Source organism: Heloderma suspectum, chromosome 6, assembly GCF_057233095.1.
Source record: "Heloderma suspectum isolate Gila_16-S chromosome 6, 16-S_ref, whole genome shotgun sequence".
In the NCBI taxonomy this organism is placed as follows: domain Eukaryota; kingdom Metazoa; phylum Chordata; class Lepidosauria; order Squamata; family Helodermatidae; genus Heloderma; species Heloderma suspectum.
In genome coordinates, this window is record NC_139463.1 from 59200890 (window position 1) to 59218172 (window position 17283).

The 17283-nt window shown below is 48.2% G+C and overlaps 1 protein-coding gene across 1 annotated transcript; it reads right to left on the bottom strand.

Annotated features, from left to right (window-relative positions):
• Window positions 1-221: 221 nt before the first annotated feature.
• Window positions 222-14643, bottom strand: LOC146340952 (vomeronasal type-2 receptor 26-like). The gene is made up of 6 exons (XM_084807281.1): window positions 14477-14643; window positions 12343-12447; window positions 7309-7322; window positions 7153-7198; window positions 6593-6681; window positions 222-1117 (listed from the first exon to the last, which is right to left on the bottom strand). The coding sequence occupies exons 1-6, from the start codon at window positions 14641-14643 to the stop codon at window positions 222-224; spliced, it is 1317 nt and encodes a 438-aa protein (XP_084663407.1).
• Window positions 14644-17283: the final 2640 nt, after the last annotated feature.

Here is a 17283-nt window from a genome sequence, read left to right on the forward strand (position 1 = left end):
TCTTTGTTCATTACAATATCTGGTGCTGAATATACATCTTTAACAAATTGGGATGCAGTTCCCATAACATGAAATAAACATCAAAGAAACAAAGAAACAAGAAACATTCCACTCAGTCAAATGCTTTAAATGGTCTTTTAACAATTTGTGTATTAAAAAAAAAAAATATCTAGCAAGTGGTTAATCCACATCCCACATAGATGAATTAGCAGGGAGTTCTTTTAAAACAATGTATTGAAATCACAGGCTCCTCTCCTTATTAGGTGATCTTTACAATTGAGACTGGGCCTCAGGAGAATAATGTAACATTTGGGAAGGAAGATGCAACTGAGGAGACCAGCCCCAGAGGCCAAGATGGAGAAGATTTCCACAGCCACCATGGACTTCCCCTTGGTACTCAGGTAGGTGGGCACAAAGGAGATCCAAACACTGCAAAACCCCAGCATGCTGAAGGTGATAAACTTGGCTTCATTGAAGCTGTCAGGCAGTTTCCTTGCTAGGAAAGCCACCATGAAGCTAACAAGAGACAGGAAAACCATGTAACCCAAGACAGTGTAAAACATGGTGACTGAGCCTTCGTTGCATTCCACTACCATCTCTCCAGGCAGGGAATGGAAGTTTAAATTTAGGAATGGTGGACAGGTCATCAGCCAGAAAGTGCAGATCACAGCTTGGATGAGGGGGCAGGCCAGGACAATGGAGTTTGTCAGTTGTCTTCCCAAGAGTTTTCTGGCCATGTTTCCTGGCTTGGTGGCCATGAAGGCCAGAACTACCATGACAGTTTTTGCCAAAATGGAAGAAATCGCAACAGAGAAGGTGATGCTGAAAACAGTTTGTCGCAGAAGACAGGTGAGCTTTGTGAGTTGGCCAATGAACAGGAAGGAACAGAAAAAGCAGAGCAGAAGGGAGATGAGGAGGACATAACTGAGCTCTCGGTTGTTGGCTTTGACGACTGGTGTGTTATGGTGTTTAATGAAGTTTGCCACTTCTAGAGATGTGATCAAGGAGAGGAAAAGAGCTAGACAAGCTAAGATTTGCCCCAGTGTCTCTCGATAGGAAAGGAAATGGATCTTCTTGGAGATACACTGATCTTGGCTCTTGTTTGGGTGTTGATCTTCTGGGCATGGGGCACAACGAGCTGCATCTGGAATGAGCAACAACGATTGAAATATCGCAATCATGACACGTTGTTCATTATGTGGATCCTTGTTCAGCCCTCAAAGATAGGGATGGAAATAGCCATTCTCTACCTTACTGTACACCTTTTATTGTTTTCTGTTTAAGTTTTGGCCATCAGAATACCAGAAACAGAAAAGTTACAAAATGCTACTTTTTCTCCCCATATGATCCCTCCCCCAACCCTAGGGATGTACAAATCCCCTACTTACCAGTCCGAGGGGGCATCTGCAGGGGGAGAGATTCAATCCTTTCCTCCCCCCGGAATCCTCGCCAGCGGGTTCCACTCCACGGAGACTCCACGGAGTGCTCAGTGCCGTGCCGTATCACTGACCACTCACAACAGGAAGGGATCCAGCAGCAAATGGCATCTGCTTTGCAATTTGTATCCCCGTATTTTCATGCCATAAGCTACGCATTCGTATTTACCTAGGTATTTGCATCACCTATCGCGTGAAAAAACAGGGACCCAATTGTCGTCCACCATGTAAATGGCGTCCAGGACCCTTCCTGCAGTGAGTGCTCAGTGATACGGCACGGCAATGGCGCCTGTATTGCTTGCTGTATGGAGCTGGCCGGTGAGGAGGAGCCAGCTCCATGCGGATCTGGTGGGAGGCGGAGGTAGGTGGACCCATTCTGCCATGGACTCCAGAGGCCGGATTCAAAATATCCCGCGTCTATGAAGTCCGTGGCGGAATATTCTGCCATCCCTACCCACCCCCCACCTATGTTCCTGTGGCATATGCCCTGGTTCAGGGATTCTCTCAAGAGATGTTACCAGTATGAAGGCAATGCTGTGTTACCTGATGAACCATACATTTAGAGAACCCTCTCAAAACCATCTTAGAGCAAGCTTAATCCTGCACTCTCAAGATGGGTGATACCAGATTCTATTTCTTAAGAAACACTCTCAGACAAGATTTGTATTTTTTTGTGTTTTAACTACAAAGGTATCAGCATAAAAGCACTAAATGCAAGAGTTTCTGCATGCATGAATTCAAATATTTCAAGTATCCAACATCCAACGAGGCTGGGCGGCAGGCGCTGGTGGAGCGCTAGGGGCAGGCCATGCCAGGTAAGGGGAACAAGGGAGAGATGTGTAGTATCTGTCCCCTGCTCCGGGCCTGTCCAGAGCCAAAGGATGGCTAGGGGAGGTGTGACCCCATCTTCTGGCCTTCGTTTGCTGCTCTGCAATGCCAGGTCTGTTACCCAGAAAACCTCCCTCATCCATGACATGATCCTGGATGAGGGTGCAGACCTGGCATGTATTATGGAGACCTGGCTAGCCGAGGCTGCTGCTCCAACCCTTGCAGCCATGGGTCCAGCCAGATTTTCGTATGCACAGCAGCCAAGGGCTGGGGATCGGGGAGGGGGAGTGGCTGTTATCTACCGAGAGTCCTTGGTCTTCACCAGACCCCCTCTCCGGGAGACCAAGGTTGCTGAGTGCATGTACTGGAGGTTGGGCCCGAAGGGCAGTCTGGGGATTCTGCTCGTGTACCGTCCACCCCAATGCACGACTGACTCCCTGGCCGAGGTGCTTGAGGTGGTCTCTGATGTGCGTGTACAGTCCCCTAACTTACTGGTGTTGGGGGACTTCAACGTACATTCGGAGGCCATCCTCACAGGAGCACCTCAGGACTTCATGGAGACCATGGCCTCCTGGGAGCTGCACCATATTCTAACTGGGCCTACCCATGTAGCCGGTCATGCACTAGACCTTGTGTTTGTTTCTGGAGAAGCGGGGAGTGATCTGGAAGTTGGGGGTATATCCACCACCCCCTTGTCATGGTCAGATCACTATCTGGTGACGTTGGACTTCTTGGTTCCACAACCCCTCCGCAGGGGTGGAGGACTCATTAAAATGGTCCGCCCCAGGCATCTTATGGATCCAAATGGATTCCTGAACTCGCTTGGGGATTCTCTGGGGCACGCCAACGGCCACTCGGTCGAGACCCTGGTGGGTGGTTGGAATGCTGCAATCACTGGGGCATTAGATCGGGTGGCTCCGAAATGCCCTTTCCCCCTGAACAGGGCTCGGATGGCACCATGGTTCAATCCGTGGTTACGAGCTCTGAAACAGGAGGTGAGACGGCTAGAGCGCCGGTGGCGGACGTCTCGCTCCAAAGATGATCAGACACGGGCTAGAGCTGTATCTTCAGCCTATCACGTGGCGGTGAAGGCAGCAAAAAAGGAATATTATGCTGCCTCCATCGCATCTGCAGAGTGCTGCCCCAGGAGGCTGTTCCAAGTGGTCCGGAGCCTGGTCGGTCCTGTGGCTCCGGAACCACTGGAGCATTCTAAGGCCTCCTGTGTCGCTTTGGCAAGGCACTTTGCAGATAAAATTGATCAGATTAGGTGTGTTACTCTGCACGCTGTGGACACAGTTAGTGAGCAAGAGGCGGCCTGTGGCAAACTGGTTTTGTGGGATCGGTTCCAGCTTCTTCCTCCTGATGAAGTGGACAAGGTGCTTTCATCTGTAAGGCCGACCACCTGCTTGCTTGATCCTTGCCCATCTTGGCTCATTATGAGCTGCAGAGAGAGACTGGGTGAGGGGATCAAGGCGGTGGTGAACGCCTCCCTTGAGGAGGGAGTGATGCCATCAGCCCTTAAGGAGGCAGTGATAAGACCTCTCTTAAAGAAGCCCTCCTTGGATTCTCAAGTTCTGAACAACTTTCACCCACTCTCAAATCTGCCATTTTTGGGCAAGGTGATTGAGTGGGTGGTGGCAGTGCAGTTGAAGGTACACTTGGAAGAAACTGATTATCAAGACCCATTTCAATCGGGCTTCAGGCCTGGGCATGGAACAGAAACGGCCTTGGTCGCCTTGGTGGATGATATGAGGAGGGTTCTGCATAGGGGTGAATGCTCCTTCCTTGTTCTCCTCGACCTCTCAGCAGCTTTTGATACCGTTGACCACGGTATCCTCCTGGACCGCCTGGAGGGGTTGGGCATTGGAGGCACTGTATTGCAGTGGTTCTGGTCCTTCCTCTCCGGCAGGTACCAGAGGGTAGCCCTGGGAGAGGAGGTTTCGGACCCGTGGCCACTTACTTGTGGGGTGCCACAGGGTTCCATCCTCTCCCCGATGCTATTTAACATCTATGTGAAGCCGCTGGGGGCTATCATCAGGAGGTTTGGGGTGCAGTGTCATCAATATGCGGATGACACGCAGCTCTACCTCTCATTCAAATCTTCACCAAGGTTGGCCATAGAATCCCTGTCCAAATGTCTGGAGACGGTGAGTGGCTGGATGGGGAGGAATAAGCTGAAGCTGAACCCTGACAAGACCGAGGTACTTTTGGTGGGAGACAAGAGGAGGCTGGAAGATGTTGACCTGGTGTTGAATGGGGTACGGCTACCATTGAAAGACCAGGTCCGCAGCCTGGGGGTCATTTTGGACTCCCAGCTGTCCATGGAGGCTCAGGTGTCAGCTGTGAGCTGGACAGTGCTGTATCAACTCCATCTGATACGGCGGCTGCGCCCCTTCCTTCCCGACCATCTGCTCCCATCGGTAGTACATGCCCTGGTCTCCTCTCGTTTAAACTACTGTAATGTGCTCTACGTGGGGTTACCCTTGAGGACGGTTCAGAAGCTGCAGCTGGTACAGAACGCGGCGACTCGCCTGATTAAAGGCAGCCGCCGGCGAGATCACATCACTCCAGTGCTGAAGGAGTTGCACTTGTTACCAGTTGTTTTCCGGGCCAAATTCAAGGTGTTGGTTTTGACCTTTAAAACTGTATATGGTTCCGGCCCAGCCTATCTTAAGGAGCACCTCCAGCAACACCAGACAGGCCGCTTAACAAGATCAGCCTCGGATGGCCTTCTTTCCGTCCCATCAGCCAGGACAGCTAGACTGGTGGGGACGAGGGAGAGGGCCTTTTCTGTGGTGGCCCCCAATCTGTGGAACTCCCTCCCTAGGGAACTCCATCATGCCCCCTCTTTAATGAGCTTCCGTCATGCATTAAAAACGTGGTTGTTCAGGCAGGCATTTGGGGTGGGTTAGGGTATTTTAAAAAAAATTATGGTAGAATTTTATTGTTTTAATTTGTTTTATGGTATGTTGTACATCGCCCAGAGTGGCTGGGTGACCAGCCAGATGGGCGATTAATAAATTTAATAATAAATAATAAATACAGACCAGTCAGTCTGAAATCAATCCCTGGGAAAATTCTGGAGCACGTGATAAAGCAACCCATCTGTAAGCACCTTGAAAACAATGCAGTGATTACTTGAAGCCAACATGGATTTGTCAAGAACAAATCCTGCCAGACGAATCTGATCTCATGTTTTGATCCGGTAACCTCCCTTGTGGACTGTGGGAATGCTGTGGACATCATATACGGTACCTCGACTTCAGCAAAGCTTTCGACAAAGTGCCCCATATTATCCTGATGAGCAAACTAGCTCAAAGTGGGCTAGATGAAGCAACCATCAGATGGATACACAGTTGGCTACATGATCGGACTCAAAGAGTGCTTCTCAATGGGATCTTCTCCAACTGGGGAGAGGTGATGAACGGGGTACCACAGGGCCCAGTCCTGGGCCCAGTCCTCTTCAACATTTTTATTAATGACTTGGAGGACGAGGTGCAGGGACTGCTGATCACATTTGCAGATGACACAAAATTGGGCAGGATAGCTAATGCCCTGGAAGAGAGGAACAGAATTCAAAGTGATCTGGGAAGATTTCTTGGATATCATCCTGTCCTGTGAGCTTGTCTTCTTCTTACGTATCATGCTGTATTTACGATCTGGGATGAGGCATCTTGTCACTTATCTCATGGCCCACCTGGCCCATTTATGCCACTAATTGTTTTATGGCACTCGCTTGAATGATGCTAATGAAACACACGCCTATACTTTTAACATGGGCGCCTCCTTATCTGGATTCCTTCTTAATCAGTAAAAGGGTGCTAATGATCCCTCTCTAATTGCCCGGCACTGCTGTCTCTCATTGGCAAACCCCGGAGATGGGAAACCTTCACTACTCATGAGTCAGAACGCTCAGCTGTGTTGCGTTAGCCATTGGGATCTCATTTGTAATTCCAGGATTCCCTTGGAGGCATCGGATTACAGAACTTTCTAACTGGGCAGCAGGCCTGAGATGATGCAGACAGGAAAGTTTTGCCTGATCTGCCACAGTACCAGACTTGTGCTCAATATTCGGCAAGGAAGAAAATCACAAATTCTCCAACTTGACATGAAAACCTGGCAAATTTAAGAACTCAGTCATGCTCAGTCACCTGCAGTATCTTCTGAATGGGCAAAGATATAGGGAAAATGCTATCCCTCATCATCTTAATATGACAACATGTCCTCTGAGGAGCTGTGTTGGTGCAGAGGCTGGGGAACAGATTGCAAAGTCACTACAGATAAAGGGAGAAAACATATGACATTGCAGTAGGGGCGGATGGACTCACCCGAGTCTGAGGTTGCTGGCGGGATATACGAAACACTAGATCCCACATCTTGCATTAAAATGGCAATTCGCTTGGAGGACAGGAAGCCCCTGGGCACAAGCAGATGAGTCCGGGACATCCCAGGGGCTCACCAAGCCAGGTTTGGGGGCAAGTGGGGAGGGGGACTACAACAGACTCTCGGACCAAGTTGGGCACCCGCAGTATCCCTGCATTTGAGTGACGTCCTCCAGATGACATAAGGATGACCAACCACCTGCCCTGGTCAATGTTCCCCAAACACTTCAGGTCTGATGCCAAAACAACCGAAGTTGGGAACATGGTTCTAAAATACATGAAAAGAGGAGCCAGGACAGATTCTGTAGTTTTGAGTATTAGTAGTTTCCTGGGAGTCCTTATTTTATTATTTGAATAGATTTCTTGAGGAAGTCATGAATACTTTGCGCAGAAGTAAACAACAGAGGTACGCCATCCAAAATGGTATTTATACAAAAAATATTGCTAGGGCAAATGGCCCATGTCCCCTTGGCTATGACCTCCCCCTGTCCCCACTTCACTCTTACCCCAGTGTGGTCTGCACTTTTATGTGGCTCTCAAAGTCAGAGGTACCTGTGGAGTTAGAAATTGTCCCTTCTGGACAACGGTCACATGTGTAGCAGCAAACCGGCTTCTCCTCTGGAACTCTTCTCCGGTGCCCTGGAGAGCACCGCTCCACACACCTCGCGACGGGTACCTTCGGAAAGGGGAAAGGCAAACAGTGGAGGATTTCCACATGGAAACAACTGCACTAAATGTAGCTACTCAACAGAGTCTCCCATTGCATGATGGAGGGGATTATGAGTTCAGGAGGGGATGGGAAATACTTGGTATCACTGCCTCTTATTAGAAAGGCAGTTTAGCAGAGAGAGACAAAGCAGACTGCGGGTTTGCCAGTCCCACATTCACATGAAGGCTAATAATCATAAAGCAGCCATACTCTTCTTTTAGTTAAGAAACAGAAGAGCTTTGCTCACACGTCATCCTGCATATAATACATGCACAGCTTGAAGTTTCAAAACAAGAGTTTGTTCAGTCAATTTCTCTGTGTTCAGTCAGGAGAGACAGCAAGCCAGGTGCACTCCCAGCAATGGAGAAAGGCGGGAGGGGGGGAAGAAACAGGAGGCCACAGTGAGCTATAGAGTCCTAAGGCCAGCTATGTCCATGCTTTAACTAGCTAAATGCTGAACTGCCCCCTTCCTTTAACTTGCAGAAGAGGTTGCAATATCCCCAATAGGAGGGCTGAATCTCTCAGCACCATCGTAAAAGAGGCTCCTCTGGGAGACACCAATTCTAATGCCAGAACCAGCTGTATCCTGATGAGGCTAAGGGGACAGGGAGCCTCCATCCCACAAATCCCTTCCCTTTCCCCTTATATCAGCAAGTTCATCCCATCCACTTTCCCCCCTCAATGCAGAGAGAGAGAGAGACGGAGCTCTATACCTCTCTCTGCACAGAGAAGGCGACCTCTGTCCTGCCACGTTCATGCTCCAACTGGGGAGTAAGGCGGACCCCGGAACATTCCCTTCAACCCCACCTCTGTCGCCCACGTAATCGCCTCAGGGTGAATGGTGAAGTCTTGGCCTGGGGGAGCCCCTGAGTCCACTCCCCCAACTTTCACAGAATAAAAAGATCCATTTCAGAAGAAGATCCAGTTCAGGATATCCCATCTCTTGCCATTTTCCGTGAAAGAGACTTCATCTCCAGCGCTGTTGTTAAAGTGGATGCTCCTCAAAGAGGCAAGAATCTGAAAAGCAAGAGACACTTAGAAAATGGGGGAAATTGTGAATGAGTTCTGGCATCTTCTAACACTCTGTAACTGCCATTAGGTTAGGAGACTGGTTTTTTCCTGGACTCCATTATTAAATTTAATGCTTAAGATGCATCTTATTTTGGCATCTCTGCTCGGCTATGCTTGTGGAATGTTTCAAGCTTTTTTGGCTGGTGCCTACTTGCTACAACACTCCCTCCTATCTTCGAGTGGGAGCTGGAGGGGCTTTACTCATAGCAGCAAAGACAGCAACCTCTGGGGTTCTTCAGCTGGCTGTCAAGATGGAACATAGATGGGGGGGAGCTGCCTGCTGTTTGCTTCTCAGGGGTGTGCTGGGGAACGATGCCACTTTACGGATAAGAACTATATGTCTGGCTGGGGCCTTGCAGCCTTCCTCCCTCCTCACTATTCACAGTTGCAACTGTAAAATTATTCTGGAAGTGTCATGAATCTCCTCTATCCCGGACTCACTTTCCAGTGCTCTTTAATGGAAAGGATGGCCACGGAAGCATTTCCATGGGGACATGTCCTTCTTCAGTGCTTAAGAAAGGCTGACTCCCCTTCTCCCAGGCCCCCCATTTGCTTCCAGGATCAGACCACTGAGAAACAACTGAGGTGCTTTCATACGCTTGCCCAGGGTGAAGGAGGATGTTACCTGCCACGGCTGGATGTCCAGGAGCCTCCTGCCTCCCCCCGTCAGTCCACGTTTGGATCCAGACACAGCATGCAACGCGTGTGCCACAGAATAAACACCATTGTAGATCCTGTAGCTGTGACTTGTCATGCTCATTTCGAACATGTTATGTGGCAGGTCCTCTGCCTTCTCCTTCCCAGTGCAGTTTCTCTCTCCTCGTGGAGAGGTTTGGCCTGATTTCAGAAACAGACAGTTAAATGCCCTTTCCCACCAGAAACGGAGAAGGACAACTCCTTGCGGCCGGAGTGGATCTAATGCCCGAAGAAAATGCTTGAATTCTGGCACATCCCTTGTGTGGACTTTGAAGTGCAAAGCACCATACAAGATTTTTAGATACCACCCACCTGAGGGGGCTCCTGCCGCAGCCATTTCCCAATAGGATGTCATGATCCAAACCTTCCTAAATGGGGTCCTGGTCTTTTTTTCATGATACCTCAACAAGACTGTTAATTGTGCTATAACACTGGAGTCCCCAAAGAAAATCATCACTTGGGGCTCAAACCAAGAACTAGGAATAGATCCACTTTGTATCCGAAGCCGATAAAGTTTGTCTGTTGGATTGAACATTTCAGAGATGGCCACACAGATGTCATTCTGCTTGAGCACTGGGGTCAGTGTCTGGATGAAATGTTCAGAACTGTCACCCTCGGGAGCAAGGAGCCCAATCCAGTTCCAGTGGAAATATAGGAGCAGCCGGACTAAGCCCACATACTGAGGAATTTCACTGGGATCAATCCGATAGAAGGCAGGGAATGGCCCTTCCCCTCCCTGAGCAGGGTCCAAAAAGCCATAACCGAGCTGAAGGAAGGAATTTGCTATGAGTCTGTTGTAGCAGAATTTTTTGGCATCTAACACAGGATTAATGGCATGAGCTTCCATGGACTTTCCAAAGCTGACTTTGGATGCATAAACTGCTCCCCAGAAGGAAGATGGACATTTTAAAAATACATATCTAAACATAAAGTGAAGCACCGTGATGTTGTTACGTCTCCCCCAGGTGTGGATATCACCCCCAAAACTCAGGGTGACCATGCATGTAACCTGAAAGAATTTCATAGCATTCCAGTGACTGGGCTCTTGTGTACTACTATACTAGAAATGTATTGGGGGCTTTCTGGCCCTCCTCATATATAATAGTTTGGTCATAGCAACATAAGAAGAGTCCTGTTGAATCAGACCAAGGGTCCATCTCATCCAGCATTCTGTTCCCAGAGCTGCAAACCAGATGCTCGTGGGAAACTCACAGGCAGGACATGAGTGCAAGAGCACCTCCTGCCCGGGTTCCCCACAATGGGCATACAGATGCATCATGTCTATGATAATGAAGGCAGCATACAGGCATCAGGACTAGCAGCCAGTAATAGCCTTCTCCTCCAGGAATGTGTCCAATCCCCTCTTAAAGCCATCCCAATTGGTGGCCATCACTGCATGTTGTGGAAGTGAGTTCCACAGTTCAACTATGCACCGTGTGAGGAAGTCCTTCCTTTTATCTGTCCTGAATCTCCCACTATCCATCCTCATGGGATGACCCTAGGTTCGAGTATTATGAGAGATGGAGAAAATGCCACCCTAGCCACTTTCTCCACACCATGCGTCATTGTGTACACCTCTATCATTTTCCCCCTAAACTCAGCCTTTTTTCAAAGATAAACAATCCCAGATGTTGTAACTCTCCTCATAGGGGAATTGTTCCAGCCCCTTGATCATTTTATTTGCCCTTTTCTGCACTGTTGCCACCTCTGCAATGTCCTTCCTTGGTGTGGTGACCAGAACTGTACACAGGATTCGAAGTGTGGTTGCACCCTAGATTTGTGTCAGTGGAGTTTGACCATGGAAGTTTTATTTTCAGCTCCTTTGCTAATTATGCCAAACATGGAATTTTCCTTTTTCACAGCAGCAAAAAAACCAAGATGACATTTTCATTGAGCTGTTCACTGCAACCCTGAGATCTCTTTCATGGTCAGTCACTGCTACCTCAGATCACATCAGCTTGTAGGTGAAGTCAGTATTTTTTACCCCAACTTGCATCACATTACACTTGCTTACACTGAACCTCATTTGATCAAACTGCATCCATTCTTCATGGAAAGGCATCGAGACACGCAAGACAGAAAATGAGAGGCAATGTTAGTGGGGCTCAAAAAGACATCCCTGAAGTGCCCCCACTCCAAACTCTTTCTGTTTTATTTATTATTTTATTTATTACATTTATATCCCGTCTTTTTTCCTCCAAGGAACTCAAGGTGGCATACATAATCCTCCTCCTCCTCCATTTTATCCTCACAACAACAACCCTGTGAGGTGGGTTGGGCTGAGAGTATGTGACTGGCCCAAAGTCACCAAGTGAGCTTCCATGGCTGAGTGGGGACTAGAACCCGGATCTCCCGACTTTTCGCTGAAACATGGGCCATTTTAAATGGAAATCAGAATATAGGAAGAGCCCTGCCAGATCAGACCAAAGGTCCATCTAGTCCAGCATTCTGTTCACACACTTGCCAACCAACTGCCTATGGGAAGCCCACAATCACAGCATGATTTCCTTTTGCTCCCCCATGGTCATGTTCCCCTCCAACTGGTGTACATTGGCATGCTGCCTCTGATACTGCTGGAGGTCGCATGTCTCCCTCAGGATTAGGAGGCATTGATAGCCCTATACATAAAAGTCAGAAACATGTCACATTGTCATGGGAGTGGGGCCTCCCCCAAGCCCCGGAGGGGTAGCTGCCTTAGCTGATCACAGCTAGAACAAGAAGGAGTCTTGAGGTGCTTTGTTCTTTTATGACTCTTGAAGGTGTCAAGAGAATCCGTCTGATTTCTCACAGTCCACACACTTTTTCTAACAGAACAAGCCCTATGCTGGGTGGGATTAGTCGTGCAGTAGCCGTCTGGGATTCCTGGCTACCACCAAGGAATGCCAGCTTAGCAAGGGCCCCTGAAACCCCAGTCCAGAATATAGGCAACTCAGACACTGCAGTGGCAAATCTCTTTCGGAGATCACCCTGTGTGTCTTAGTGATCCTGAGCTCTGCAGGACCCTCATATCCATCCCCAGATGGATCCCCTTACCTGTGGGATCTTGTACATGCCTGTTAGGGATGCTATTTCTCTGGAAGATTTGGAGTCAAGACCCCCAAGAATGGAGAGCAGTTTATCCTGCCGGTCACATTTATAATTGGGCATCATTCGCCCCCGAGTGGAAAGCAGAGAGAGGCTGTTCTGATGCATCCATCTGGCAAGGTCCTTGTGTTCATACATGCGGAAGCCCAGCGTTGTGTTGGGAAGGAGAGCCGGATCCTTGTTGACCTCTGTGATGGCAAATGCCAAGGCCAGGAAGTGCTGGTAGTTCTTGACTATCGACCTGCAGTGGAGGGAGGGACATTGGGAGGTGGGTGAGGATCCGAACGGAACTGGTGAGAAGTGCAGTGTTAAAACAGCTTCTGCGTTAAACATGCCTATTATTTGGAACCATGAGGACTCAAACATTGTTTTATTTTTAGAGGAAGGAGCATAGTCCAGGGATAGAATGCCTCCTCTGAAGGTTTCTGGTCCCAGGATCCATCCTTGGCATATACAGGCTATCCTGGGAGAGGGAGAGACAGACCCTGTCTAACACCCTACAGAGCTGCTGCTACTGATGAAAATGGGAAAAATTACAGCTATCACATCTGGGAAGAATTGCAACAATTAAAATGAATGTATTACCTAGAATGTTATTTTTGTTTCAAATGATACCCATTATTATTTATTTATTTACCTTTTAAGCAGTGGCAGAGAGATACAATGGAGTTGATATGGCAAGCAAAAAAACAAGAGTTCAAATACAAATTTTCCAAGATGCAAAGGAAGGAGGTGGCTTGGGATTATCAGATTTTAAAACCTATTTTTCTGCCTGCTGCTTGATGCGGATGAAAGAATGGGTGACGTTGAAAAATAGAAGACTTTTAGAACTAGAAGGACATGAATTGAGATATGGGTGGCATGGTTATTTGTGGTACAATAAAACAAAAGTGAATGCAGATTGTAATAATCACTATATAAGAAGGGCTGTATTAAGAATTTGGAATAAATATAAATTAAGGTTTTCTCTAAAAACACCATATTGGATATCTTCACAAGAAGCAATGCAGAGAAGAGAATTTGATAGCACACATAAATGGATAAGATATAATGATTTACTGGAATTGTCACAAGGGGAATATAAGTTAAAATCAAGGGAAAACATTGGGAGAAGGCCATGTCTGCCAGTGGTTTTCATATTTGCAAATTAAAGAAAGGTTTAAAATTCATGAGAAAAATGGTGGATTTGAACAAACAGAATCTGAGTTTGAAACAGCACTGTGTACAAATGATGAACACATTATTGCAAAACTGTAAAAAATACAGTTAAGGTATGAGACAGAGGATGAACAAGTAAAAGACTGTATGGTAAAATGGGCGCAAAATGTTGGTCATAATATATCAATGGAAGAGTGGGAAAGTATGTGGGGAAAAGATCTAAAATGTACTTTATGTCCAAGCCTTAAAGAGAATTTTTGTAAGATGATGTGTAGATGGTATATGCCACTGTTTAAACTGTCTAAAATGTATAAGGGTGTTTCTGGAAAATGTTGGAAATGTGAAGATCAAGATGGACTGTTTTATCCTTTATGGTGGACTTGTAAAAAAGCTAAAATATTTTGGAAACGAATACGGCCGTTAGCTCAAAGAATATTACAGACTCTTATAGAATTAAAGCCAGAAACTTTTTCATTGGGACTAACAGATAAACATGTGAAAGCGAAGGGGGGAACCCTCTTTCTCTACATGACAACAGCTGCACAGTTATTGTATGCACAGAAGTGGAAGAATGAAACAAGACCAACTGTGAGCGAGTGGATCGTTAAAATTTTATTAAAGAGCAAAATTTATGTTAGATTGGAAACCTTTTTAGAATTTGTACAAGGAATCGAGAAAAATGATGTCTATGTATGCAGATTTTGAACTTTGAGATGGTTGGTTCCCTTTTTTGTTGTTGTTGTTGTTGTTGTTAAAATTAGGAGAGAAATGAGATAATGTCTGTGAACTCAATGTATAATATACAACTAAGATAAGAAGTAGAGAATAATAATAAGCATTTGTTGTGTAAGGGGAGCCAAAGGTAGATATCTTACACTCTTAAGAGGTACTTTAGTGTATGTGTATTGTGTATTGTGTGTTTATGTTGTTGTTGCTGCTGTTTTCTTTTAAAAAAATAAAATTATTATATCAAAAAAGAAAAGAAAAGAACCCTCAAGTCTATGATGCTCCTTACAGGTCGAAGCCAATCCTGACAAGCCTCTGAGAGTGTCATATCAAGCCAAGAGATTTCAAGCAAGCGCCTCTCCCAGATCCCTCTGGTGGAAACTTACCGGAGAATACTGAATATGTATAATTGGGGGAATCTCCGGAAGCCTTCTGACTTATTGAAATAATAAGTGCCTAGCTGTAAATTCCCACCGACAATGAGGTCTCCCGGCCTGTAATAATCTTCTTCCAGGGTATACGGCCAGGTCAGGGGGCACGTGGTCCTCAGCATCCCCTGGGTGGCCTGAGGCAGGAGCCCAAACAGCAGCAGCAGCAGCAGCCAAATCATCAGCAGCACAGGGAGACCTTCCCTGCTAGGTCAGAGACAAAGAGAACCAGAGGAAGATGCCCTGGCAGGGGAATTAGATCACAGAAAGAAGAGAGCAGATGCCAAGTTACCAGACACCACCCCACCCTCACATGGACAAGCTCCTGGCATACTTATATTAAGCATGTTTTCTCCAGGATTTCTTTGTTATTGACTTGCTGGATGGAAATCCCTGGAGGACTCATCAAGAATTATTGTCATTTTGATCATTCTAGGCAAGAGAACCACATCCCAATAACACTGGGCCCCCTTTGCACTTTGGAGGGAGAAAAACAGATTTGCATCACTCTTTGCTTCTTTGTGGGCCAACTGGACTTGACTTGAGTTGTCAGGTTCTCCCCTTTCACCTGTGTCAATGTGAGCACTTGCATCCAAGATGGAGTCTAGGTGTGTGCCAGCATTCAGTAGCCCAGATTGATGTCTGGAAAAGGGAGGAGTTGGTGCCTGATCACAGCTGTCCTGGGGTGACCAACAAGGCATTGCGGGATGGAATGATTAGTTTGTCTGTAGTTAACAACCTGCATAGGCATTAGTTCGGTCCCTGAAGATCTACGGAATCTGCAGGATTCTTGGATGCTTAGAGGGAGTTTTTGCTTGGCATGGCAGGTGCTCCTATTGAGGCCCTGTTCTCACCGTTGCACCTCTGGTGCTGTGGAGCTCAGATGGCTTCCCGGAGAGCTCTGGGCTATGAAGTGGGCTGGATAAGGGCTGGAGCTCAAGTGGCATGAAGATTGGAACAAATGTGGCAGAGTACATTTAAGAAGACATTATCACACCTGCCATGTGGTGGTTGCGGCAGCAGAGAAGGCCTATTTCTTCCCCATCATTGCACCATCAAGTGGATCAATTTGACTTTCGTTGTCAGGGTCTGTGCAAAACTTGGGCCTGTGCAAAACTGAGCATCTCAATCCAAGATATTCGTCTCAGGAGTCAAGGCTGCATGACCTTTCCCTGCAATCCCTGGACATGTGTTCTGGCTGAGTGCTAGAACTGCCTTTATATAGCCTATCACGTCTATGTAAAAAAACCAAAACCACACAGACTGCAAATGGTGGCGGCAGCCAGTCAGAAGACCAGCCACCGCCACCGCCGAAGCCGCCACTGGAGCCGCTGCCATCTGGAACATCCGCCCCAGGTAAGTCTCATCCCGGGGGGGATCCGCAGGGGGTGGGGGGATGGCAGGCCATTCCGCTATGGATTTCAGGGGGCCAAATGCACTGGCATTCGGCCTCACCGAGATCCGTCGTGGAATTCTCTGACATCCCTAGTCGTGCCCTGAACAGAGGGGGGAAGCGTGGAACTTTCCCGGGGAATCTCTCATGGGGAGAATTGTAGGGGGTGCTTGTGCAGCTGCGCAGGCGTGATCCAAGCACCCACAACACACCTTGGTGTGGATGTTCATGGGGAGAGAACTTCTGTGTCCCACCGCAAGGAGCTTCCCGTAGTCACCACCCCTGGGCTCATTGGGCTGCGGTCAGGTTCTTGGGACTCGGGGTGTCCCTGGGCATGCAAGCATTGGTCTGGTCCCGGATCTTCTTGGGTATGCCCACACTGCACTCCCTCCTCCCCCATGGTCAAAGTTTCCCGCCCTGAGCATTGATCGGGCATCTTATCTAGCATGGCCTGGAGAATGACCGCATGGGCATCTATGGAGGCGATGAGTGCCCTCCTATCCCTGCTTGCTGCCACCTCGTCCTCTTCCATGACTGCCAGGACAAGTTTATTCTCCTCAGTAGCATGACGCATGATGCTTTCAGTAACCTTGCCATTGCTCGCGAGACCACCGCTCGCCACAGTGGGAGGTCTCCCTGTTGACTCCGTGGAAACAGCTTGAGGCGCTACAGCCGCAGAGCGTGGCCACCTTAACCACCCCCCATAGTGACTGTCTAGTGCACAGAAATGCTTGGGTGTGTTGCACAAAATGCTAGTTTCGCCCCCTGGAGGCTAGTCCAATTTGCCCCAAAGAGGAGAGTCAACTTCAGGCTGGGTCCAACTCGATTTTATTGTTTGCAAACAGTTCGACAAAGGAGCTCACGCTCAGGGCCTTGGGGTTGCCGCCTTAGCTTACCTCCCTGGAGCAGCTGTCCCTCCCTATGTCATGTCCCTATACAATGCCCTGGCCGCCTGCAACTCCGTCAGACACTCCCCACAGTAGCCCCAGCCGCCTAACTCAGCATCTTACAGGCTTCTGCTGGATTAATTCAGGATCCCTCGCCCTGCCCCCGCCTGCTCGGGCATCCACGTAAGGGGCATATCAGATCCCTACGCTAATCTGGCGAGTTGCAAGGCCACCGGGGCTACTCCTTCTCCTAATGGCTTTCACCTGAGGAGGAGTGTGGCTGGCTTATGTCGAGGCCTTCTGCAGGAGGGCCGCCATTGACCCTTCTCTGTGCAGGGACCTGGTGGACCAGGACCTTTCGCTCCAATTTTGACTCCTTCCTGGCCGTGTTTCGGTGACAGATCTGGCAGTGGCCACATTGCCCAGGCTGTCTCCCGCACTGGCCCTCGGCCTATGGCGGGTCCACTGCTTCAGCACCACTGTCT

What these genes read in the sequence shown, in the direction of transcription:
- LOC146340952 (XM_084807281.1), bottom strand. Translation starts at nt 14,643, where the DNA reads ATGCTGAGGACCACGTGCCCCCTGACCTGGCCGTATACCCTGGAAGAA. An exon ending in TACATATTCAGTATTCTCCG is followed by an intron (nt 12,448 to 14,476) that starts GTAAGTTTCCAC and finishes CCTCCACTGCAG; the next exon opens with GTCGATAGTCAAGAACTACC. An exon ending in AAAGTGCAGACCACACTGGG is followed by an intron (nt 6,682 to 7,152) that starts GTAAGAGTGAAG and finishes GCTTGTGCCCAG; the next exon opens with GGGCTTCCTGTCCTCCAAGC.